The sequence below is a fragment of the Aythya fuligula genome, chromosome 4, assembly GCF_009819795.1.
Source record: "Aythya fuligula isolate bAytFul2 chromosome 4, bAytFul2.pri, whole genome shotgun sequence".
Classification (NCBI taxonomy): domain Eukaryota; kingdom Metazoa; phylum Chordata; class Aves; order Anseriformes; family Anatidae; genus Aythya; species Aythya fuligula.
The window spans coordinates 15,647,282-15,671,960 of NC_045562.1; the positions used below are offsets into that span (position 1 = coordinate 15,647,282).

At 50.2% G+C, this 24,679-nt stretch overlaps 1 protein-coding gene across 1 annotated transcript in view; it reads left to right on the top strand.

Annotated features, from left to right (window-relative positions):
- SHROOM3 (shroom family member 3) overlaps nt 1-24,679 on the top strand; it is a 138,574-nt gene that overhangs the window by 93,736 nt on the left and 20,159 nt on the right. The window contains exons 3-4 of the mRNA XM_032187178.1: nt 14,611-14,739; nt 23,493-23,624. Coding sequence (XP_032043069.1) covers nt 14,611-14,739; nt 23,493-23,624 — 261 coding nt within the window. The remainder of the gene's footprint in view (nt 1-14,610; nt 14,740-23,492; nt 23,625-24,679) is intronic.

The following is a 24,679-nucleotide window of genomic DNA, read 5'->3' on the forward strand; positions in this document are numbered from 1 at the left end:
CGATGTGGGAGTTCAGGGGCTGAGAGCTGCTTGGTTCATAATGAGTGCTGCTGCGTGCTTAACGTGGGAGAGAGAAGTTCAGTTTGAGTGAAATACAGATTACTGTAATTTTTATGGGAAAGTTCAAGCTGTCATTTAACAATCACGGGGTTTTTCCTTCCAGAGGTCGGTTTAGGTACAAGACATGGCTAAAAAGCCAACGGCTGAGCACGCAGCGGTCGGCTCCAGCCTCCTTGGCACGGCCCTGCAGCAGGTGGGAGCCCTGCCACTGGGAGACAGGCAGGTTGTGATGCCACGGCAGCCAAAACGTCTCAGATGTCCCCGTGCTCAGCAGGCTGCAAACAAACGAACGCTGTGTTTGTGGTGAGAAGCAAAGCGCTGTGGTGCAGGGCCCTTCTCCTGCTGCGTAGAGCCCTCGCTCTTGGCAGCACCGGGAGAAAAACCACGCTGCCTGCTGTAGGATGCGGCCCGTGGCAGTGAGCAGATGGAGCCCAGAAGGGTGCTGAGTGAGCAGCAGTGACCGGAAAAGATCCTTCCCTCGTTTGTTTAGTTAGGGAGGACTCCACCGGTAAATCCTCGGGGTGAGCAATCATTCTTCATCTCGGTGTTTGCAGAGCACCCGGCACTGTGGGGCCAGGTCAGTTCCTGGGCTTCCCCACCTCAGTGGCAGCGTAAATAAATAAAAAAGCAGGATATGAATCGAAGGGGGTGTTCTGTATAATGCCACTGCTCCCTAGCCATGCCCAATTCCCACCGGAGCCTCTAGCCTGGGTAATGCAACACCAGCGTATCAGGTGCTCAGGGCACTGGGAAGGAAACCTGTTAGCGACGTGGCAAAGGAATAAGGGCCGTTCTGCTGGCTGCAGACCTAGCCCCAAAGCCGGGACAGGTCAGACATATGAAGTGAAGTACTGATAGCCCGTTACAAGTGCTTATTCATGACCGTCCCCAAGTGGAAGCCCATTTGTGCTCTGGCTTGCTCTAAGAGTGCAGCTGGGAGCCCCGAGTGTCCCCACACACAGACTGCCTTTACAGCAGCGGGCGTGCGAGCAAGCTGTGCAGTGGGGATAAAGCGAGGGGACAATTACCTGCAGCTCGGCTGAACTCTTTGCGAGCATTTCCTTTCTCTTGGCAAGTGCTGTGTTGGAAACAGGCGGTTCTGTCCAAAGAAGCCAAAGGGGCAAGAGAGCAGAAATAGCTAAAGCTGGGTGATACCCAGGCGGAAAGGAGAGGTACATGAGAAGACGTTGTGTCTGAAAGCCATGAGTTAGGGGGATTGTTGCCGAGTTTAACTGGAGTGAAAAGCTTGGCTGACCATGATGTGATGCATGCCTGTATTCAGCTGAGAGCCACTTCTCCAATCCTTTATGTTCTCATTGCACCAGTGCTTGAATTAGCAGCGCTCTCCTATGGGCTTACAGAAACATGAAGAATTTCAATCCTCAGTTGTTCTTGATGGGAAGAGGGGTGTGGGTTTTTTTTGATGTAGCAGTAGCTGCTGCATTAGCTCTGTTCTAGTGGTAGGGAGGAGGATCAGAAGGGCAAATTTATGCCTTTGAAAGAGGAATCTGATGCAAATGAAACCAGCCCACTTCACCCTGATTAGATTTCATCGTGTTGTGACTTCAGAATGCCTTCAGCATCCTGGCAACAAGGGCAAAGATTTGAGAAATGTCCTGAAGTTAAAAGGACACAGTTCCTATGGATTATCAGTGTATCCCTTTTTTTTTAAAAAAAAAAAAAAAAAAAAAAAAAAACACGCATCTTTACTGTTCTTTCAGCAACTTGAAGCGGGCGTCAAAGAAAAGTATTCAGCCAGACAACAAAAATAGCCGGCCAAGTGCTCTCCAGCAGTGACCTGATCCTGTCTCGTGTGCTGCGGAGGGCGCGGATTCCTTTGCAGTTACAAGCAGGCTCCAGGCTGGAGACAGACTCCATTTCAGGCTAATTTAAGTAAAGTACGTGATGATAACTGATGGCCCGTGCACTGCAGAGTTATAATGGGTACAGGGCCCCCGGTGCAACATGGCTACATCCCAGTCGTGCTGAGATAGTTTACATTTCCCTGGATAGATGGGGTCTACTCTGTGCTGTAAGGCATCACTCTAAAAACTATTCTACAGCCCTGATGGAAAGATGAAGCCATTTGTCTTCACAGCATTATCCCAGCTGGGCAGGGAGGAAGGAACCATGTGGTTACACAGCTCACGAGCTCGTCAGGAGTGGATTTCCCAACATTTTGTACTCCAGTGTGTTAAGGGTGTGTGCTGGTCCTGGCCGTTTCGAGCAGATGATTAGGTCCCAAACAGAGAATGAAGAGCATGGTGGCAAGCATTAACAAGGAACAAGAAGATACATTGCTAAAAGAAGACCTAAGCAGTATCATGCTAACAAAACCAAAATCTTGCCTGTGCCTTATGTTTCTCAAGCGAGGGGCAAGCATAAATACAGACAGCTTCACTGAGCTACATCAGTCAAAAAATCTGGCACCACCGTTGTGTTTCACCCAACATGAACTCCTTCTTGTGAGGATGATGCGGGTGAAAGCCGGGTCCTTTTCTGGGCTCTGATACAGGCACCTTCAGGCATCACCCGGAGTCACCTGGGCGAAGTTAAGAGGGGCTGGTTCCCTGCTCTGCTGTGTGGCTGCACACGTGGTGCTGCTAACACACCCGACAGGACGGGGTATACCACCACCCAGGGGCAGGAATGATCCACAGGGAGAAGGAGAAGCTGCAGTATTTGAAGTGGCTCTTGTGGCTAAGGATTTTACCTTTTGAAATCGTAGTTTTATTTGTCTGCCTTCCCGTGCAGATGGCTTTGGCCTGGGAGCTCTCTTACTCCATGCTGGTTTGAGTGCTTAATGCACTGGAGTCCAGACCTCAGTACAGTGCATCAGGAAAGGGAGCAGAAAAGCCAGCAAAGTGTCTCCAGACCAGAGAGGTGTGTGTTGAGAGGTAGATTGAAAAGTAAACATTTTATGGGGCCCGGTAGCTTTGTTGTGGAGGATGGCAAACCGTCAGGCTGGAACCTGGCGGCTATCACTCTATGAAGTACAAAAGGAGCTTAGTTTCTAAGTGGCTAATGAGTTTACTACCTTGTTTCTGTCAAGGGTTTTGCAGGGGTGATGCTGATTAATGTGTCATGCCCTTTCCCCAAGCCTGTCCCCTTCCTCTTCCATCTCACCAGGCTCTGTCTGACACCATTTATTAGGCTACTTGTCCCTGACTTGTGAGGAATAAATATTGACACTGATGGCTGCTTAAGAGGATTTGTTTTTGCTGTTCGACCTGTGAAAGAGTTTGGCACTCCTCACTCAAAAGCTGCTCTGTGTTTGGGACTGGCTCCACCCAGACTTAATTTTGGAGGTTATTTTTTGTTGTTTTTTTTTAGTGAGGCTGATCACAGCGTGTCCTGTGCATGAGGAGAGGCTGCGATTAGGGTTATACATTGCTCCCCTTTTTCATATTGGCATGAAGAACAGATTTCCAGACTGAGCCTACGGATCACTGCATGTCCCTAGCAAAGATGTGGCTTCCTTTGAGACAGTGCTGCTGTTCACGCTGGCAAATAATAATTTCAATACAATTTTTTGTTAACTGGGGCACGTGAATGGCCTTTTTCTATTTAGCTCCGGAGGTGTGCATCAGATCACGGTCTGTAGCCTGAAGAGCTCAAAGCAGTCTGCCAGTTGGCATTGCAGAGGGTGGTCATCCTCTGCCGCGGCTTTTTAGTGCATTTGGAGCTGCTTTAAGGAAAGCATTCTGTGCAGTTTCACATGCACTGGTTGCGGGTGGAATTTTTAAAATGCATCTTAAGTGGCTTGTTAGGAAAGTCCCGTTAAAAGCCCACAGGCATTTAGAGTAAGTGGGCTTTTCTGAGTTTCCAAAGAGCTATGAAAAATTCTGCATCTACAGAGTAGCACCTGTAACAGGGACTCGGTGTCGCTGGGAGCCCAGCAAGATTTGAGACATCTCCCTGGAAATCAAAACCTTACGGTGATCTGTCGTGGGATTTCCCCAGCTGGGCTTGGAGGTAGTGTGCCCCAGTGCTACCCAGGGACAGCATCACTGGGGCAGACTCTGAGCTCATCCAGGTGAGTGTGTGAGCATCCAGAGTCCCAACTTCAAACCTTGCTTTGAGCCCAGGGGATGACTTGCGTCTGGACTCGGGCTCATTGGACCAAAACACAGGAGGCGAGGTGATGAGGGAGGGTTTCCCAGTTGGCAGTGCTCATAGAAGAGCTCCCACTGCAACTGGGAAAGCTTACACTGGCAACTGGGAAAGCTTTTGTGGCTCCTGCGTTACCTTCTCGCCCACCTCCGTTCCGTGCTAGTCATGAGGCTGGAGCCCACTTGTCTTTTCCACCCTTACAATGCTTCCCCAGCCCCTCAAACTGGAATAATTGCTTTATTGGCACTTCCAGTTCCCTCTGGTTTTCCCCTCCCTCATGCTTTCTTTTTCAAAATCAGCTGCTCTGTGCCCGTCCCCCCAGACAGCCCCTCGCCACCAGCTCAGGAATGCGCGGTGGGGCAGTGGGGGCACTTCTCCTGCACCCCTGCACCAGGCTGGCTTTGCGGGGCAGGGGGCAGGTGGCCAGCCCTTGCCGTTGTTTTAGGAGCTGCAGGTGCAGGGGGCCTCTGTCGCTGCTGGGGAGGGAAAGGCGATTCCTCCTTCGAGGTGGTTTGTGTGAGCACAGTGGGGATGCTCTGGGGCATACGCTGAGCAAGGGAGATGAAGGGTTCCTCCCCTCTGGCTGCAGTCCTCGTCCTGCTCCAGAAAAGAGGATTTTTCTCTTTGCTTTTCTGTGCTTCAGTCCCTGAGACCTGCAGGGCTCTGAACTCTGTGCGGAGTCATGCTCCAGGTGATGCAGAGGTTCTGTGTTTTGGAAGGCAGCTGGCCAAATCCTTATCTCCTCACTCAATCTCTGCTCGTTTCTCACTCAGGCAGATCTCCTGCTGAAATCCTGAGGAAGTAAATGCACGCTGTGTTGAGTAAGGGATTCAGTCATTTGTCCAAGAAGAGTTGTGTGAGTGGGATGGAGAAGCAGTTCAGTAAGAAGTAGTTCCTATTATGGGGATTAAACGTTGCTACACCCATGAAGGTGATTTAGCTCTTTAAAACTCACTCCACCCCTCCAGTTACTGCAATTAAAATCTGGCACACCAGGAAGCCCTGCAAAGCAGTCAGGTTAATGGGCAGAGAGAAAACTCAGCTGTAGACTTGAGTTGGTTCTTGATGCTGAACACCACCGTGCCTGTGACAAGTGTGGATGCGAGGCTTTCTTTTGTCCCTCTGAGCAGATGCCCAGATTGTCGTTTGCTTGGTACCAATCACTGAGACCAATTTTCCAAAAAGCGTCTCAGCTACCATTCCAGTAACACCCGTATTTTCAAAGGACAGCTGCCAGGGTAAAAAGCCAGGTTCCTTGGAGTGCGTGTGTATGCAGGCCAGGGAGGGAGATCCAGCTGTGCTGGTGGAAGAGATTAATGCCCTTGCTTGCTCATCAGTGCCAGAGATCTCATCCATCTGCCACTGGAACAGTTCGTGTAAGCACTCCCTTAATCTTTAGCTTAAAACCATTTAAATTGCTGGTCTGAACTGACCTAGTTTGTTTTGCCTTCAACGCATTAGGAAACCCTCACGCAAACCACTGCACCAGCAGATCGAGCCTGGCCCCAGCTCCTACGCTGGTGGGAACGGTTCCCAGTGGAGCTGGTCCTACCTTTCAGTAGGACCTTTCTTGGGGCCATCCCCCGGCTGGATCCCAGGTGGGACACAGGCTGCCTGGCGTGCCCAGCCCTCCCAAGGACAGCCCTTCGGTATCCGGCAAATGTCACTGTTCTGAAGGGTGAGTGTAACACAGAAATTCTGGAGAAGATTTTCCTGGGTAGTGAATCTCTCACTGCGAACATCGCTTCTTCAGCATGGAGGCTTGTCTTTTCCCATGGAAAGGGCTGAATTTTATAATCCTAAACTGGAACCAGGTTCTTACAGTGTATGAGTATGGCTCTCGCTTCCCTCTCATACTGCCTTTCTTTCTATGAACTTTTTTTTTTATTTACACTTGTCCTTTACAACTAGCTTGTGCTTTGCTTTGTATTGTGTAAGAAAAGTTAGAAGTTTTAATTTATATTAAATGACTTCTGATCAACATGATTCAGCATCAGAATCTCCCAGGTCACGTGCAGATAACTTTATTGTTTTACCTGTGTGCAGGGGTCATGGTCCTACAACAGACAGCTGTGTTCCTGAGCTTCTCCCCGCGTTCTGCAGTACATCGTGCTCACCTGAGGTACCTCTGACCAGCAGGTCTGAGCGCTGCTGCACCTGGAGAGAGCTGATCCCAATCTGTTATGGCCAGGTCCAAAAGGTTGTTCCGAAATGAATCCTGGTCCTGGTGAAGAGGGTTGAAGCTCTGCTTCCCCAGGCAAATCCCATGCCTTGTCCAGAGGCCAGTGTGGCTTGCTGTGTCCAAAAATCTCGTGAGTGGTTCATAATGGTCTGTGGATGCTCGTGAGAGTCCCAGGCGTAGAATTGAACGAAAATGCCATTTCTCTGTAATTTTGCTTCTGTTTGGACAGAGTAAGTAGGTAGGCCTGTTTTCTAAGAGGGTAAAAACTTGGTGAGTGCAAGGTGCAGGGAAGCATTTCACTTGTGGGGAGAGCTGGGGTGCAGAGCAGATTGCTCTCCACTTTGTGTGGATGCCATCGTGATGCTGTTTGGCAGGCCGAGGCAGTTGTAAGCTCTCATTTCTCACCTCCTGAGAAGGGGAGGTCTCCCCTGAGCTGGCAGAGTGCTGCTCAAGTCAGCACTGGCTTACACCAGAGAAGACCGCAGTCCTACGCGTCCATTGAACTACATCCTGAAATGCTACTTTACAGAATTAAGCCACAATCCTGGGAAGATTTGGGTCAGAGCTGCACAGAGAGCACTTTGTGCAGGAACACCAGCAGGATGTAAAGGTGCTGCAGCATTGGGCACGTACCGGTGCCGGGCCTGCCGCTGATGTGCCAGAACTCAGTTGTGTGGACATGGGCTTGTGCCCCAGTTCGCCTTTGAGCACCACGACGCTCTCCTGGCATTAGTTTGGCTCCGATGGAGAGTGAGAGATGTTATTATGTTAAAATGGGTTATTTTAACTGCAAGCTCTTGGGTAAGAAGGAGTCACCTTTTGTTATCTATGCATGTGTACATCCAAGCATGGGGGGCTCCAGTGCCTGGACTGGCTTTCTGGGTGGTACCACAACACAAGCAGCAAGCCATACCTCACTATAACCACCAACTTCTATTACAAAAAGCCAGGAAATAACTAGGGATAAAAACTCTTTTTATTATTTTTTTTTTCTTTCCAGCCCTTCAGGTTATTCCTTCCAGCTAGGGCTCAGGTCTTTTTGGCAGGGCCACGCAGGGAACCGTGCACTCCGGCCGCCAGCTCAGCAGCACAAGAAAAGACTCCAGGCTTCAGGGCGGCGTGCCCAGCTGCCTGCCTGCACGCTTGGTTCACACACGCTGTCTGAGGGAGAGCTACTCATGCGAGGCAGGGGAGGGCCCACATTTCAGAAAGCCTCGATTTAGGGTGTCCTTAAAAGGGTGGCAATCACTGGGGTCTGGGTGCAAGGAATGCCTATTATCAAACCTAAAGACCAAAGGGAACGCTGCATATTGTGGACCCAAATGCAGCTGGCACGGACCAAAAATGTGCATGTGAGTGCCTTTCTAAGTACCCAGTAATCCTCCAGGGCAAAATGAGGATTAGGGCTCTCTCACAGACAAAGAGGGAGTTCATTTTCTCAAAGGTGCCTTGGCCAATACCAAATTAAGTGAGGAACCCGAATGAATGTGAATACTCCTTTCAGATCTCTGCTTGCAAACAGGTACAGTGCAGAAGCAGCTTGTTTGTGTGGGTCTGTGCAAACACAGCGTGGCCAGATTGTGGGATTGAGGTCAGGTCAAATAAAACCCATCCAATCTCAGAGAAAAGGGAAAGCCTGGAAAGCAGTGGGCAAGTGGAAATAGATGGTATTGTACAGACAAAATCCAGTCTCTGTTCACCAGATTTTTCCTCTCTGGACCTGGAGGTCAGTGCTCATTCTCTGCCTTTAATTGGAAGTTGGTTAAGTTGCAGTTAAGTGACGAGCCCTCCTGGAAGGAAAGCTCTAAGTCTGATTTCATTCCAAGTGAGTTCTCAGCCTATTTTTCCCTGCCCTGACACACCGTGTACTCAGCATGATTGCATAGGAGCTACTAGATTGAAGGCAGTGAGTGCTCAGATATGAAATGTATTCATGTCAAATGTCCCATCCCATGACAGCTCAGTGATTTCTTAGCCCTTTAGCTTGTCTTCAGTAGTGGTCGTGCATCTAGAGGAGCGCAAGCCGCCTCTGCTCTGCACTGTTCCTGGAAAATTCCTTCTTTTTCCTTTTGGTGATTGGCTTACAGCATGAGGATCAGCTCTACTAATCCCATCTTAACAGATAATCAGCACGGATGTCCCTGCGATGCATAGAAAAAATATTTGCATTTATGTATCTCAGAAGCAGCAGCCAGCAGCGCTGTGGTTTTGGGTCGTGTATTTTTTTCCTCCAGCTTTGCAGACCCATCGAAATCCAAGGGGTGGACATTATTGGTTCTGCTTGGGACGTGGATACAGCTGCAGAACTCTCCAGGACAAACATCTCATTTGGTCCCAAGATTTCCATGCTCAGTAAGCAGTCCTGTGATTTCAGACCTGCCTTGCTCTGCGTTGGGATGCAACTGAGTCCTTCCAAGGGTTTCCCCAGGCAGGGCCTGGTGCATTTTGAGGTGCCCATGAAACAGCCTTCAGTTCCTTCTCTGCCTCATTAGACTCTGGACGTGAAGCTGGGTCTCCAGGTCCTCCATCTCAGGTGAGTGCTCTAACTTGCAGGTTAGAAAGCTCACACGGGGCCTGAAGGACTTTTCCCAGCAAAAGCTGCAGCCCAAACTGCGTGCTCTCCGAGGAAAAGTTTCACTTCCACAGGCAAGAATTTTTTTGATGGAAAAAAACGTTTTTTCCGCGCATTTCCAGCTGGCGATGGCTTTGTCTGGCTCCCAGGTCCCTTGAGTGAGGCTCACAAACCTGTGCAGATGTTGCAGCTCCAGGGGAGGAGCTGGGCCTTTGTGCTGTGCCACGCAGGGACGCTCCCACTGCAGCTAAAGGAGATTCTGAAAGCGTGACGGATCTGTGGATTATGGGCTATTTCTGGACCAGCCACAGGAGGTAACAAAATAAGAAATACGTAAGCAATCCGGTCTTCTCGCTTCAGGCAGAGCAGGAGGATCCGCAAAACAGCGTGCCCACCGGAGAGGGAAGGGTTGGAGCCCGGGATGAGCACATTCTCCCTGCCCTCCTGCAGCACTGCCCAGGGGAACCTGCTCTTTAACTGCGTGGAGAAGGCAGAAGGGCTTTCTGCTTGCCAGGAGATGGGGAACTGCCATGAAAGCGGCGTTTTCGTTCGCAAGGAGAGGTGATTCCAGCTCCTCAGCTGCCGAGAGCTCGCCCGCAGCCTGCAGGATGAGGATAGCCAGAGGTGAAGCTGCCTAACTGTCCTTACCTCACTTGGCTGAGCTGGGGACCTCAGGACGCCCTGTGACATAATGTAACGCTATCGGGATAAAACCGTGGTCTTAACCCCTTCACCTCCCTCCTCGCAGCGCTGTCGGAGCCCAGTCCTGCATTGTTGCTGCTTCTCCTCGTTTCTGTGTTTGTGCTGTGCTGTCGGCTGCTTCTGTAGTGGAGGAGGGTTGCCTTGTATGTTCCCCTTGTAGACAAAGGAAAAAGTATTAGGTAACACCTAACAACTGCTGTAGAACTTGGAAGAGGAGTTCCTTGCTTTATTCTCAATTTCAGGAGCATCAGCAGGTGAATTAGTTTTCTAGGAAAGCTTTTAATTCTGATACCGGTTAGAAACACTCCTGTTGGTCCCAAATGATTAAAAAACAAAAGCCAGAATTTGAGCTTCATCCTCTTTTCTAGGAATAACACTTGGCTTAGAAATACTGAGACATTAAAAATGACTAAAGCTGTCGCTTGTGGATTGGAACCTGTGGGATTTAGGTCTTTTATTGCCACGGCAAGAAACTTGGAGTTAGCTGAAAATATAAGTCACCGTGACTCCAAGAGGTGGAACCATTAGAAAAATAGCTATTATGAAGAGTTTTAAAAAGAAAACACAAAAATAAATTTTATATATAGTTCCAGGTGCTGTTTATGGATGATCTCATCTCTGTCCTAGACCCATACCTGGAATCACAGACAGCTAAGCAGAAAAGCAGCATACAGGATGCTAGTGCTGACAGAAGAAGTGTAAGGCTAATGTGCTGGAAAGCACGCTATCAGCAGGGAGACTTCAGCAGCTTGGTTTTGTGTGCCCTCCCTGTGTCAAATCTCTCCTTCAGGAGCTGTAGCCAGAGAGCTGAGCCTACGCTGCAGCGTTTCATCGGTGAGAGCAATGGTTTGTGCCACTCCCGGTACTCGACTGTTTTATGATACCTGGAGCTTAAATCTCTGAGGCTGTTATCTCTGCAAAGCCCGGCTGAAACTGGGCAGCAGGTCCAGCCACTGATTTTGGGAGATCTGCTGGGCAGAGGCACGCACCCGCACCTATCGACAAGGCATTGGGTTAGGAAATGATAAGGGAAATCGAAAAAGGTGAGAGAGAAAAGCCGAGAGCCTGAAAGGTTAAGCTAGATGCTAGGAAATATGTGAGGTATGCAGGTAATGGGAGGTCAGTGCAGGAGGCAGATAAGGCGGCCAGAGGAGGTCACAGTTGGTTATGGTCAAAAGCAGGGGAGCTCCCTAAAGCGTGGAATAAGCTCTACAGGGTCGTGACAGCTCGGGCAGGGCACAAGATGTCAGGTGGCAGAAAGAGGCAAACCAGTCTTGTAGGGAGTGGATGAACGAGCCACGTGAAATAAGGCTACCTCTGCTTTCTTGTCGGGCTCTGAAAAGATGCTGAAAAATAGGGAAAAGCTTTGCAGATGCTTCGTTCAGGAAGGGCAGGGGAGGTGCTGCCTGGCTGGTGTGGCACTGCCCGCTTCTCCTGCTGGCTGCAGCTCCCTGCCAGCACAGCGCTGGCTGCGCCCTGACACGACGAAGCTCCTGGCCTGTAACGCTGGGCTGCAGCTGGCTGTAGGCATTTCTTAAAAAGGCTGAAGTCTGTAGCAGTGAATTCATCTGCTGAGGGTGGAACATAGGAAAAAAAAAACACCCTACCAGGCCGTATTTTTAGATGAGGGAAAAGCTGAGCGGAGCGCCTCTGTACAGCCAGTCAGTAACATGTGGGGTATTAAATACCAAAGGCACCGCTGAAGCAGCGAGTATAAATAACAATTCGTAATTAAACAAGAATTTTTTAGAAAAGGAAAGATTTCAGAGGCAGCTGCCAGCCTCAGGTGGGAGGTAAAGGAGACTTAAATAGGCTGCTAGCTTTCCTGTCTCCTGCTTGCGAGCTTTCGAAACAATTCGATAACACCAAGAACAACTGCGGGCCACTCCTTGCCGGGAGACTTTTTAGCTATGCAGTTGTGAGGCCCTTTGCAACGTCCCGAAATAAAATGCAGCCCTAAGGACGATCCCAGTGGGCTGGGCGCCCTTGCAGGGACGGGGCACGCCACACCGCCCTGCTGCCGGCACAGACTTTTGGAGGAGTGATGCTCAGAGGAAAGGGGGTGAGTAGCAACAGTCCAGACACAAGGTAGGCTCTGGGTGTCTTTGCTCTCGTATCGCCGCTAAGGAAGTCTCTTTCTAGAGATGAGTGTGGGGCAGAAAGTGGTGAGTGGAGGAAAGGTGCTGGGTTTGGGGGTCCGCTGCATCCTCTGTGGCAAAGCACCTGGCACTGCGTGCGTTTCCCTAGCAGAGGGATCCTCATCACTTGCTTTCCCTACCGGGCTTGATTAATGGTGTTATTTATAGACTGCCTGATTAGTTTTCAATGTCTTAGCGAGCCCATCGTTCCACACAGAGCTCAGTAATTACGGTTTTTTAAGAGGCCCGGGAAGAAACTCCATTGCATTTCCTTCTTACCCCCAAACAACAACCCCGGAGCCCATGCAGGCACTAATTAACGTTTCTTTGTCTCTGACATAAACCCCGCAGTTATGCATGCTGGCAAGCTGGGTTTTCTCCCTGTGTGAGGGGGAACACCCAGGCTGCTTACCCTCCTGCTGCTCCGAGCCGCCGGTTGTGAGGTCTGGGTCTGCGTGGATCCCTGTGGGAGCGCTTGGAAGCAGCACTTTGGGACAGCTCTGCTCGCAGTGGAGCTTACGGAGTCTGTGTTGTCTCTTGCTTTCTTCACGTGTTTCTAAAGCTATAAAAAAAAAAAAAAGCCTTGAGTGCTGAAAGATCACTGGGCTGTGGGCATGGGGAGGCTGTGTGTGCTTACTCCTCTGTCTCAGTTTCTCCAGCTGCTGATTTTTTATTTTTTTTTTTCTTTTGTGTTAGGCACAGGGGCAATTCCCCAGTCCTAAATATAGTTCCTGGCTACCTCTGCGATAGCTGGCTGGAGAGGAGGCAGGAGCAGCTTCACGTAGTGCAGGAGCACAGCTATCGTGTAGCCTGGGAGAGCCAAAGTCAGCTGTGCCGAAGCAGAGCACCTTCCCCTAGTGACCCTGCTGGTAAAGCAGAGGTGTAAGGAGTGGTAGTTCCCTGCCTGGGAGCTCAGCAGGGAGGCCAGGATTTACCCTGCGGTCAAGACCTGCCTCTGCTGAGGTCCTGTCCCCTCTGATGGGATCCCACCATGGTGCTGTCACTGAGACACCCCATCAGGCATCAGGGCGATGGGCAGCAGCCTTGCCACGGATCCGATCTGTGCTGAAATGCTCCCAGGGGCTTCCTGGGGCACCTTGCCACGGAAATCTCTCCTGAGCAGTGTTGTAGGGGCACAAGTGCTGTTCTCTGTGGCTGGGACCATCTCTGCTGTGTTTCAGTACAAAGCCTGAAAAGGGGCTGTGTCCTCTGAACGCTACAGCAGTAAACAGGTTTCATCTGCAAGACCGTATACCTGTTAGTATGCATCAACTGTGTGCGCAGGGTCTTTTAAATCCTCCTTTTATCTGTAGCAGCTCTCCCATCCTTTGTCTTGCAGTTAATTCTTCTCTAAAAGTTTGGGGGATTTCTGACGGTGAACTTGGTAGGCAAGGAGAAGCGCAGCAGTTCGTGGTCCTGGCACATCCTGGGGAGCAGTAAGGGAGGTTGTGCCCCTGCCGTGCCCCATGGCCAGTGCTGCAGCAGGAAGGGGCATCTTTACGGTCTGATGAGAGGCTTGATGTTTTATTTGAACATGCAGGTAGTGAGCGAGTGCTGCCTTGCTCTCCATGTCCCTGACCCATTGCATCCATTTTACTAAACACGTTGGAGCCAGATCTACATCGCACACAGCAAGGTTTGTGCAGAGGGAGAGCAGGTGGCACAGGACAAAGCAGAACAGAATTTGGCATAGGGAGAAGAAATGCAGCTCAGGCAGGATTTGGGGTAAAATTGGGATGGAGAGAAGCAGGGTAAGCAAAAAAGGCCACTGTGGAGCAGTCGCTTTCCCTAATCTAGGTGAAAGTGCCGCTGCGCGCTCCCCGGCTCTGTCTCATCCGCAGCGCGCGGCTTAACATTCCTGCCTGGCACGTGGGGCTCGGGGAGGGAGCGTGGGGGAGGACCGAGCCGGACACAAAGACGGCCGGCCTCTCACCGGAATGGCATCCAAGCCATCTCAGCTATCCAAAGCCCCAGATGCCGGCATGTGCGCCCAGCCTGCAGCCCGCTGAGCGCACAACAAGAGGCAATTACGGCACAACTCGGCCGCTGCAGGCTGAGGGAGGCACGGAGGGAGGCACGGAGGGAGGCACGGAGGGGGCCCTTTCAGCCGCGCTTTTATTCGGCTGGGGGGGTTCCTCGAGCTGGCAGAAATCGCAAGGCTGGCCCACGTCTGGGTGCTAAAAATGGGAGCAAGTGGGAGCAGCGTGCCTGCGGGAAGGAAGGAGCCGAAGCGCACGGTGCCTGTGTGACTTCTGCACGCGCGTGGTGAAGCGGGGTAAATATTCGTTTGCTAACTGGCTGGAAATACCCGTAGAGGTGGGGATAGACTTCTCTTTCTTGCTGTCACCGTGCGGACCTTTCTCTCAGCTTTTCTCTCGTGTGTTCAGAGCGTTTGTAAGGTGGTTACGTGCGGGTAGGGCACATGCAGCCCCGCAGCCCCTGAACTCCACGCGCAGGGATTTTGAATCCCAGCATGCAGATGCAGGGTAATGTATTTTGTGCCGTGGATGCTGCAGCTGAGTTCCCTCCTGCATGCTGAGCATTGTGCAGCTCCTCCAGAATGCTTTGTGAGGGGCACTCGCAGGGGCTGAGCACTGCCTAGGTAGAAAGAGCAAAGCCTGGCTCTTACAGCCTGCCGGAGCAGTGACAGAGAGAAGCAAAGGGCTACAAGTGGCTTCCTGTGACATTTTCTTTGCACTTTTTAAAAACCAGCCTGATGCCCCTGCCTCACCCCTTCTGTGTGCGTATGATCATCTTCTTTCTTAAAACCCTTGTGAATGTAGGGTGCAAAGATGGAGATTTCTGTGTGCTGATGCTCACCTGCCTTTGGTTTCTTTCGACAGGGACACGCATGCAGCGAAGGGATGCACCAACCTGTCTCCCAGCCCGCTCAGGCCAGACCGCGTGAGCTCTGACTTTCAGCCCAGCAGAACCGCATGGTCGGGGGGAGTTAAGCTGCGGCTGAAGACCAGGTGAGAGCGTGTGCATCCACGTCCCTGTCTGCTGCCTGTGTTGGGTGGCTGCTGTTCTCGGAGAGTGGCTGGCAAACTCCACTTCCCTTTCCTGGGAGTGAGGGCAGCAGCAGTGCTGGGCTGGAGCAGGGTGAATCTCCAGCATCTATGGCATCAGGTTTTTGGAAGAGGTACAGGACAGTTTCTTAACCTCACATCCACCTTTCCCTGTGGTTTCCTTGCCCTTAAGATAGTACCAGGGAAATGAAAGGAACTGACCTCTTGGGCCTTGAGTCAAGGATCAGCTTTGCTCGATGTCAGTAAGATTTAACGCAGGGCTGGGTGTAAAAATGTTCTTGTTTTGGCAGAGGGCGACTCGCTGGGAAGGGGTGTTGGAAGAGGTGTCCATCCTTTTCAAAAGCTTCGTCAGTTTTGTCTCCCATAGGAGATGGGGGACCAAAATATCTCCACAGCACTGATGTAAGCCTGCAGCAGCTCCCCAGCTTTAGGTGCCTGGCTTTCCAAAACCTCCTTGCGTCTTCCAAGTCTGTGAGTGTTAGGGGAGTTTGGTGTTCAAGACAAGCCTGCTGAGAGCCTATCTGAATGAGTCAATGTCTTCAGAAGGCAGCTTCCTGAATTGCTCTGGATCAACCAGTGCTGTGGTGGAGCCTTGTTTCCTTCCTTTGTGCATGCAGTGTAGGGCCAAATCCTACGGGGTTTGCTCAGGCAAAGCTTTTAGTGGCATCAAAAGAGCCTTTTGCATCAGCCAGGTGGTAATCTGGATGACCTCATGGATGTTTGTGTCTCAGTCTGCTGAGATTCGCACCACGAGGCAGTGACTTTTATTGGCAGCATGAATTCGGGCCAGACCGTGACCTACTTGGAGTCCAGATGAGCAGCTGAGGAGGGGATGGGATGCGTGTCAAGTCACGTTCCTATCTTACAAGCAAAGGTGCACATCTGGAGCAAACTCGCTGGCCTTGGTGGAGGTGCTCCAGCTTTTAGCCACTGCTGTCAGTTACAGACCCTGGCCCTGTGCATCTCCTCCAGATGGAGCAGATTTTACAGGCTGAAATCTCTCCTGGAGCTACTTTAATCAGGGGCAGATTTATTTTTGACTCCGAGGGTGTGGGGCTCTGCAGTTCCTGAGGTATGTGACCCACAGCAAATTTGGGAAAGAAGCTCGCCACGCATCCCCCACCTTTCTGTAGCAGTGAGTTATTCAGGACATGCCTGCTGTAAATCCTGCTGGCCTGTCGATCTATCAGCAGATATCTGTAGAAGCTCCAGAGTTTAGCATTTCACTTGGATTAGCTTGTCTTTGGATGCGGTGCCAATGTTTTCCTTCCCTTTTCCGGTGGTGTCGGAGGCAGTGTGTGCCTCTCTCCGTGGCTTAACTCGCGTTGAAGCTTTGGTTGCAAGCAGGAAGTTGCTTTAATGTATAAGAATTTGAGTGTGGGAGGGCATTTCAGCCCCAACTGCTTCGGCTGTACCACTGGGTGCAGTCCTCCTGCTTGTTGACTTTCTGCAAACACGCCCACAGCGACAAAGGCTGTCGGCAGTTTCTGAGGTTCAGGGTGATGAACGAACATCCTTAGTCAGAGGGGGAAGCCAGAGCTCAGGACCGGTCTCTCAGGTGTCGCAGCGGAGCATCTCGACCTTCTTCTCTCCCCCTGATCATCTCCCCATCAGGATTTTGGTGCTGCCTGTGATTTGTAGCCCTCCAAGTGAGAGCAGAACCCAGCTGCCATCTGCGAACTCGCCCTGAGAATCCCCTTGGTTACCTGCCGCGCCCCATTGTCCGCGTTGCGTTTGGATAATCAGGCTCACTGGGCAGCATTTCTGCTGCCAGCCCCCGAGTTCCTCCGAGGAGCTGAAGGAGACTGGGAAAACACATTCCTTCCATTGTTTCTAAGTCTCTCCTGTTGCAAGTTGCTGTGTGTTTGATATCAGAGGGCAAAAGAATCTAAGCTATGCTTGTTTTTCTGTCTTTTTAACTAATTTACCGACCGGAGAAGAATGAGAAAAAATTATTTGAATTAAGCCCGTTGGGCCAATTCATCAATGAGGATAAATCAGCACAGCACTGTGGCTTCTGCAGAGACACAGGCAGGTTAAACCATGTTAGGGTCTGGCAGCTGAGTTTTTCTACCCATGCTCTGGGAGTTGATGGGAACGCCTGGAGAACACATAGCAGGGGCCTTCTCAGAGATGAAAGCTGAAACAAAGACCCTGTCAGCTGGCCAGCTGTCTCTTTTCCATGTCTGTCCTTCCTTCGTCTTTTTCCAGTGAAGGAAACAGTAAAACTGGGGCAAGATGAGTGAAATTGCAGAGGGTCTTTAAGCCAGTGCTCACCAGCTCCTCATCCCAGCCTCTGTGTGCCCCAAGTACCGAGCAGGAGACTGCAGCAGCTCCCCCACCTCTAAGGCACAGCCCGGTGTGAGCAGCACAGACAGACTATCCTGGCGGCAAGTATTTTCTCAAGACAGAGATCCGAAATACCCTTTATTCTGCAGTTTAAGTCATACTTAACATGTAGCTTGGTAATGCTTTCTTAAAAAAAAAAAAGAAAGCTGTCAGAAGATCCCAGAAGGACAGAGTCCTTGAACCCAGTAATCAACAAGAATGAAGGTTGTATACATCACCTCTCGCACTAATAACCAAAGCCCCGCTGTTCCTGTTGAAGCCTGCTGTCTGCTTAGTGTCAGGGAATGTCAGCGGGACCCTTTCATTGTGCAGGGCAGAGCCCTCAGTCTAAATACTGCCTGGCAGATGGATGCTCGGGCGAAGGGAAAGCGCAGCAGCAGCGCACGGCCCAGCTCCTGGCGCGGCACTCTGCGGTAGGCCTGCTGGGTGATTCACTTCACCTCTTAAGGCCCTTGTTTCCTTTTCTGGAAAGCGGGATAAATGCCCCCTCCTTGGATAAGGCAGCCTAGGGGTTACCAGAGAAATGTGATAACACAGAGGTGTGATGTACAAGACCAATAATCATTAATTACACTGTTTGACTGTTCATGAGTTCACCCAAAGAGCGACTGTTGCTCGCAGCTGCCGTCACCTCTGAGTGATCTCAGGCCTTTTTTCTGCAGCCCAGGGGAGAGCATTTCTTTCAAGAAAAGCTGTTTTCTGTCTCCTGCAAACTCTGCTGCAGCACTTGATGCTGTCACCTGTCCAGAGCCATCCACACCTCGCCCCTCACCAGGGTCAGCATGACAGATATTGCTGTCCCCTTGGTTGTTCCCTTCCACCAAATAATCTGTCCTCATTTTTATTTTTATTTTGTCTGCTTTTGGTGCTAGCAGAAGAGGAAGGCAGAAAGGCTGCATCCTGCCTGTGGAGTTGAGAAGAATGGTAGAAGGAATCTGTCCATACATCCACGTATGTGGTTGTTATCTCTGCCTTCACCCAGGGCTTTTTTTTTCCCCATGGTGGTCTGGAACGGAGCTTGTCCCAAAGAGTTGGTGATGGTAATGGTAGGAAATGTGAGGATTAGCCTCTGATGCTCTGCTTCCTTGCCCCTGAGAGACTTCAGGGACCTCAGTGCCTGTCTGCCAGTTCAGACACAGAGCTCAAGGCCACGTCTGATGCAACCCAGACATCCCAAGTGATTCTCGTCAGAGGGAAAAAAACAAATAGCATCTGTTGTGGGCTGGGAGCAACAAGCAGAGACAGCATCACTGGGAAAGGTGTCTGAGAGAGGAATGAGAGCGGACTGATCCGGGGTAGGGTGCTGAACTCAGCTGGGATATGGTACTCTAGTTGTTTTTTCTGTGTGTGTGTTAAAGACCAAAACTGCTAAAAGCTGTGATATGCTCGGGGGGGATTCCTTGTCTGGGGAAATGTGCTCTGGAAGGGGCAGAGAGGAACATACTGCAGAAAAGAAGGTTGCGTCCACACGTTTGGTCTAAATGTCCTGACATAAGTTTTTTTTCAATGCTTTATTATTATTTCTATTTTACTTAGGGAAAGTTTTAATCTGAGCATAAAGACGGGTGAGGGGTGCAACTCTCCCTTTCCTTTACAAGTGAGGAGATTCTGTTGCCCCAGATTTATGACTTGAAATACCATTTCATATACTTCATGTCTTTCTAATGAGTTCTCCTCATTTTAATGAAAATCATGGAGGAACAGAGCACACTCCACATCTCTTCTGCCATTGAATTTACCAGAAGGGCTCTGTGAGCCTAAAAAGACAGATCCAGTGAAAGACACACCAAGCTGATGCCATTATGGCCCGACTTCTTCCTAATTGGCCTCGTCTGTTATGCTTATTTTTAGAACTATGCCTGAACCTTAATTAAGAGCGACGTTGCTTTGAGTAGATTGTGGCCTCACTCTGCTGAAATCCTAATAGGCTTCTGAGTGCTTTAGTTTTTCCTTCATCTCCTGCTTAGTAGCTGGGCACAGGGACTGCAGCAACGCGTTAGGATGGCTGCGATGGCACAGAGCAAACCTGCTGGCATTAGATCTCTTCGTTTCTTCCCATCTGCCTGATCATGGGGAATGGGTTCCCACTGACCACTGCCCCTGCCTGCATCCACAGCTTGATTCCTCCAGGAAAGCTACTTTTCTTGATTAGTTTTGATGCCTTTCTCTTCAGTGTTGCCCATTTCTCTGCTGAGGGGGGTTTTGAAGCTTGCTGGGACAGGGACAAAATGCACACAAGGTCAGTAGTTAGAAAGACGACGACTTAGATGATGTGTTTGCCAGGCGTGTGACTGCTGAACTTAACTTCCTGCAAGCACTGTGGATGAGTTGCAGGAAAAATAGGTGGGTTTACTGGGGCATGGAGAACTCAGAGCTGCTACTCAGTCAGCTGCAACGTCCCCTCACTGGCTATCAGTCATTAGCTTTCTAAAAGGCTGAGTTACATCCCCTTATTGTCTGCAAGGAGAAAATTAAGTCAGTCTTTGTGAGGCAGGGGAGGAAGTTGCTTCCTTCCTGCTTTTCATCCTACCATAAAAACTGGTCCCCGTGAACTGGGCGTAACAGTGGGCATCCACCTGCACTTCTTGCTGTCGGGGCAGCAGTGGTTGGTGTTGCTGCACTGCTCCTCAGCCTTGGGCAAAGCGTGCAGCAGGCTGCTGGTGACTTGAAGACAGCTGTGAGAAATCTGGAGTCTGTAGGGGTTGTTAGAACAGCTTTTTGTCCTTTTTTTTTCCCTCAAAGCCGCTCTATTTGGAGGTTTAGGAAAATGGAAGTTTTTCTAGGCAAGAAAAAAAGAAAATGGCAGTTTGAAAAAGCTGAATTGCCTCCTTTAGTTAAGGTGGGCCTTCATGCACAGAAGTAGAAGCTCTCGGAGGACACAGCTGGAGGATGGCTGAAGCAAAGCCCTCAGGTTGTGCATGCTCATAAAGAACAGAAATTACACTGAATGTGTTGCTTTGTATGGTTTTAGTTTGTAAGCATGGGAAAAACATAACCCAACCTTTTTGTTACACTGTGAAGAAAGCTGACGGCTGTTCCTTAGGTGCTGATTCATTTGCAGTTGGTGCCAAGCTATCTTTATAAAGGGTACGCTTCCATAACTGTTTTGCATACAAAGCATAAAAAGAATCTTCTACAGAAATTACAGAGGAGAACACACTCAGTTCTTCCTAATAAGAGAAAGGTGCAGAGCTATTACTGCTACGGACCTCAGAAATGTCAGTACAGTCCTCGCAGCCCAGACTGCATCAAGCCTCTGCCAGACTGTGTTCGAGGAGACTGCTAATGTGCCGGTCACATTTCTGTCTGAAACCGCCGTGACAAGGATAGGAAGAAGGAGCACCCAGATAACACCAGCTGGACAAGATTAAAGGCTTTCTTTTTCTCTTCATTCTCCCAGTTTACGGTGTGAATTTGGCAGTATCTGGTATGTCATCAGTGTTAAAGTTGCCGCAGGACCTGTTAGCTGCCAGCGTTGCATCAGCTCCACTGCCTGCCCCAATGCTCCAAGGCATCTGTTGGGGCGCCAGCCTGACCTGGATGCCCAAGTTACCTCATCACTGGAGGTGTCCATGAAGAACCAGGGGTCTCTTTTCCAGCCGGGGCGTTTACAACTGAGGGATCACCTTCTGCATCGTTTGAAGTGAATTTTTTACTAATATGTTTGTCCAAACTCTTTTGCAAGTATAGTACAGGTGTAGCCCTTGAGGAACAGGTATAAAGGATAAGGGATGGGGTGGTTTATTATTATGAATAAAGTTCCGCATTTTGAAATCTTACAGATCTTAGAACAGTGTCAGCTCTTGCTCCTGGTTTTGTTGAAGGCAACTGAGCTATACCAAATTTGTACCAATTAAAGGTCTAATTATTTATGTCTTCACTCAAGTCAGGAATTAGCTGCTGCATTTGCAAGTTTTATCACTCAGCCAGTTTGTCTGGGATGAATCAGGATCTGACACTGTGGGTTTTACAAGAGCAGTTCTGCCCCACTTGCCAAGAGGAGCTTAATCGTGCGCTGCTTTTAATTGCTTCCTGACAGTTGTGCTCTGCAGTAGCACCAGCGTAACCAGAAGCTGTTGCAAGCTTGGCAGATGAACCACGTTCAGCTCCCCCCAGATCCCTAATGGGAGATAGCTGTTCTGGAGACACTGCGTTGCTCACTGCTGTGTTACGCTCCACTTCTAGCCCTTTTCCCTTATTGGGCAATAATAACACTAATTATAAACTAAGCTTAAGGAAGCAGAGTGAAGCAAGGTGCTATTTTCAGGTGTCACAGGAGGCTGAAGGTAGGAATTTCTGGCATTCCCCAGACACCCACACGCAGACAAGGCTGTGCCATTCTCCAGCCCTCAGCTCCGTGTCAGGGGCAGTCTCCTGACTGATTCAGGGGGACTGGATCAAGCCCTCAGTCTCTGCCATTCGGTGCACGCGTACCTCCATCCTGCCTCCTCCTCAGAGATCACCTGCGTGAGTCTGCAACATGAGCCGGAGATCATGTGTACTGCGGCGCTTCCTCTCTTGGCTTAAGCTCGGCTAAGATTCGGTTACCCTTAATCCACGTTTCCAGGATCAGGTAGGTGTGGAAACAATGCAAGGTTATCCTGCGCTGAGCTGGTACGGCATGTCTTCTGACTTCAGTTCACAGCTTCGCCCTCCGTGTGTTGTATTGTTACAAGGATACTGGCCAAAAGGGTTTAAAATATCTGCGGCTCAGAGGATTGGCTCTGCTACTCCTTGAAGCTTTTTACTGATCAAATCAAGGGCTAATGTGCTTTGCTTGTGATCATCCCTTGTGCTTTCACAAGTAAAAGATTAATGCTGGGGGCTCTTACTCCTTCCAAGTACAAAGAAAGTCTTTAAATCTCTGCAACGGAGAAGGCAAAAGCATGGGGTTTTTGTAATAAACAGTTTTGTCAGCTTTCCATCCTGCCAGCAAGTTTCCTTGTTTCTTGGGGCAAGGAGCGTAACGAGAGAGCTCTGTTTTAAACACACCTACACATGAAATGGTAAAAGGGTGCTTGGTTCAGCTCACCCCCTATAAACCTCCACTTCAGCTCTCCTTAACACAATCTGTCACAACAAATGGTGAAAGGAAAAAGGTGTCCCTTTTTTGTTCTTCTATCTGATGATGAGGGAGTGCTTTGCCCTTCTGAAATCTGCATGGAAAACCTCCTGGTGAAGTGGTTCTGCTTCTCAGTGTCTGCCAACGCAACTCTGTGGAGCAGAACATCAGTCAGTGCAAATGTCAGTTTGTGCCGCTACGCGGTCTGACCCTAACAAGCAGTTTTTGCCTTGGACATTTTCCCGTACCCTTTCTTTTCCCAGTCTCAGGCAGTGCTAGGAGAGTCCTCTTTTGGCCTGTGTTTTATATCTGCAGAGGGCATTTTAGTCTGTTTACATTATTCAGGACATGCTGCACCATGAAGATTTCGGTGAGACAAGGACTTGGAAGATGTGTCAGCGCCTCTTGGCTTCATGCTTTATAGGAGTAGGCGAGGTTGACCTTCAGGCTGTCACATTTGGGATTTTGGTGCTACACAGGTCCAGTACTGCTCCTCGTTCTTGCAGGAAGAGTTGGAAACTGCAGGGATGCGTGCTAGAGCAGGGGAGCGATCCCCATGGAAAACAGGGAGGATTAAAGCCGAGCACAAAGGCTGGGGCAGAGGAGAGTCTGTGCGGCACATTCAGGGTACTTGATTGCTAAACCCCTGCTTCGACTTTCCACTGCACCATTATGTACTTGAAATGAGGTTGTTGGTTGTGTTTTTTTTTTCTTCTGAGAGCTGCTGGAAGCCTTCTTAGTGTCGGTGACTGGCAGAGCCCCCGGCTGGCTGCGCTGTGCAGGACGCAGCAGCAGGACAGCTGCCTGGCTGCACGGCACCTGGCTGGCACATCTCGTCCTGCATTTCTATAAGCACCCAGGAGAGATCAAAACAGCATTGTCTGGCCTTCCACCCCCTGGTGGCATGTGATCCTTTCAATGACTGCACCAGCAGTCACTTCAAAATGAAGGGAACCTTTTGAGAAAAGCACTCCTTCTGCATCCGTAGGAATCCCATGCTGCCAGCCTGCTCGCTGCATGGTGTGGGAGTCCCACAGGCAGCCCAGCCTGAACTGCTGCGTGGGGATGCTTGTCTGCCCGTGCTCTTTGGTTTGCAAACACGAGGGGGGACGTGTGGTGTGAGTGCTGGGAATGGCTCATGATTCGCTCGGGAAAGACAAAAATGTAGCAGTGAACAGAAGTGAGCGGTAGCAATTTTAAATGCCTCTCGGTGTTTCTTCACATTCCTCTTCCTTGAAGGAGCTGGCCTGCTGTTTACATGCAAAATCCTTCTGCTTTTACCTAGGCGGAGTGAAACTTCAGGCCGACCTCACTCCTGGCATTCAACCAAACTTGCGGAGAACCAACCCGATCCCAGCATGATGCAAATATCTCAGGGCACGCTTGGCATCCCCTGGCCCCAGTCCTACCACTCCAGGTAAGCACTACACAGCCGCGGTCCTGTGCTGTATGTAGCCAGAGGCGTAGAGCCATCAGCTTTTTTCATTTCTTATTTTTCCTCTTTTTACATACCTTACGTGGGTGTAGAATCAGGCTCCCAAGCTAGCGTGCTTCTAAGCCATCCCACAAATCCTATGTCTTTATTTCCAGTGTCACACTGCCTTCGGGGGAGGCTCTGCCTCGTACCCAAGGATCTGTCTTGGTGGTGCTGACTGCAAGGTCACAGTCTACATCTCGGGCTCAGGAGTGAAGGAAGGGGACAAAAGATTTGATGGCAAAATGTTACCATCTGCCTCCATACAGCTGGTGGGTTTACAAACAGACAGGGTTAGGATGGGAGGCAGGAGGGTTTCTCTTCCTCTTTGGTTACCCTGATAAAGCAGATGTGTATTTCTCAGTTAAGTGCTCTGTGAGGCGATTAACACCTATGCAATTAATTGCTTTCAAAATTCCCCTTCCTGCCAAGATGGGAGCCCACTGCCAGCACATTGAGGTTCTGGGTACTGATACAGGAGTTGGAGTCCTGCTGTGCGTCCTGTAAAGTGTCCCCGTGCAGAAACACAGCAAATTTATTTCCCCAGCAGGGGAAAAGAAATCCAACATGAAACCGAACCTATTAAGGAAGATAAAGGTTTGGCAGCAGGGCTGCTGCACCCATCAGCATCGCCGAGCCGCTCTCCAGCAGCATTGCATCACTGTCAGTACTCCCAGGGTGAGAAGTTCAGCCAGGGATTTCCTGCTTTTGGCAATCCCCTTCTGCAGGGGTCAGATTTACCATAACTAGGCAGTCAGCGCGGTGCTTTGTCAGCCCCCTGAAGTCTAAACGAGTAACCTCAGTGCTGGTAAATGAAGGTTGGGTGCAGGCCCTCTGGTTTTGGCTTTGGCTGTGGCAGAGGGAGACTGGAAGCAGCGATGCGGTCCCAGTGCAAGGAGTGCTCAGTACAGGGAGAAGAGCACCCAGGGCAGACAAACCCCTTGGCCCCTCTGAGGTACTTGGTGTTGAGCCCTGGGCCAGCTTGTGGGGGAGAGGAC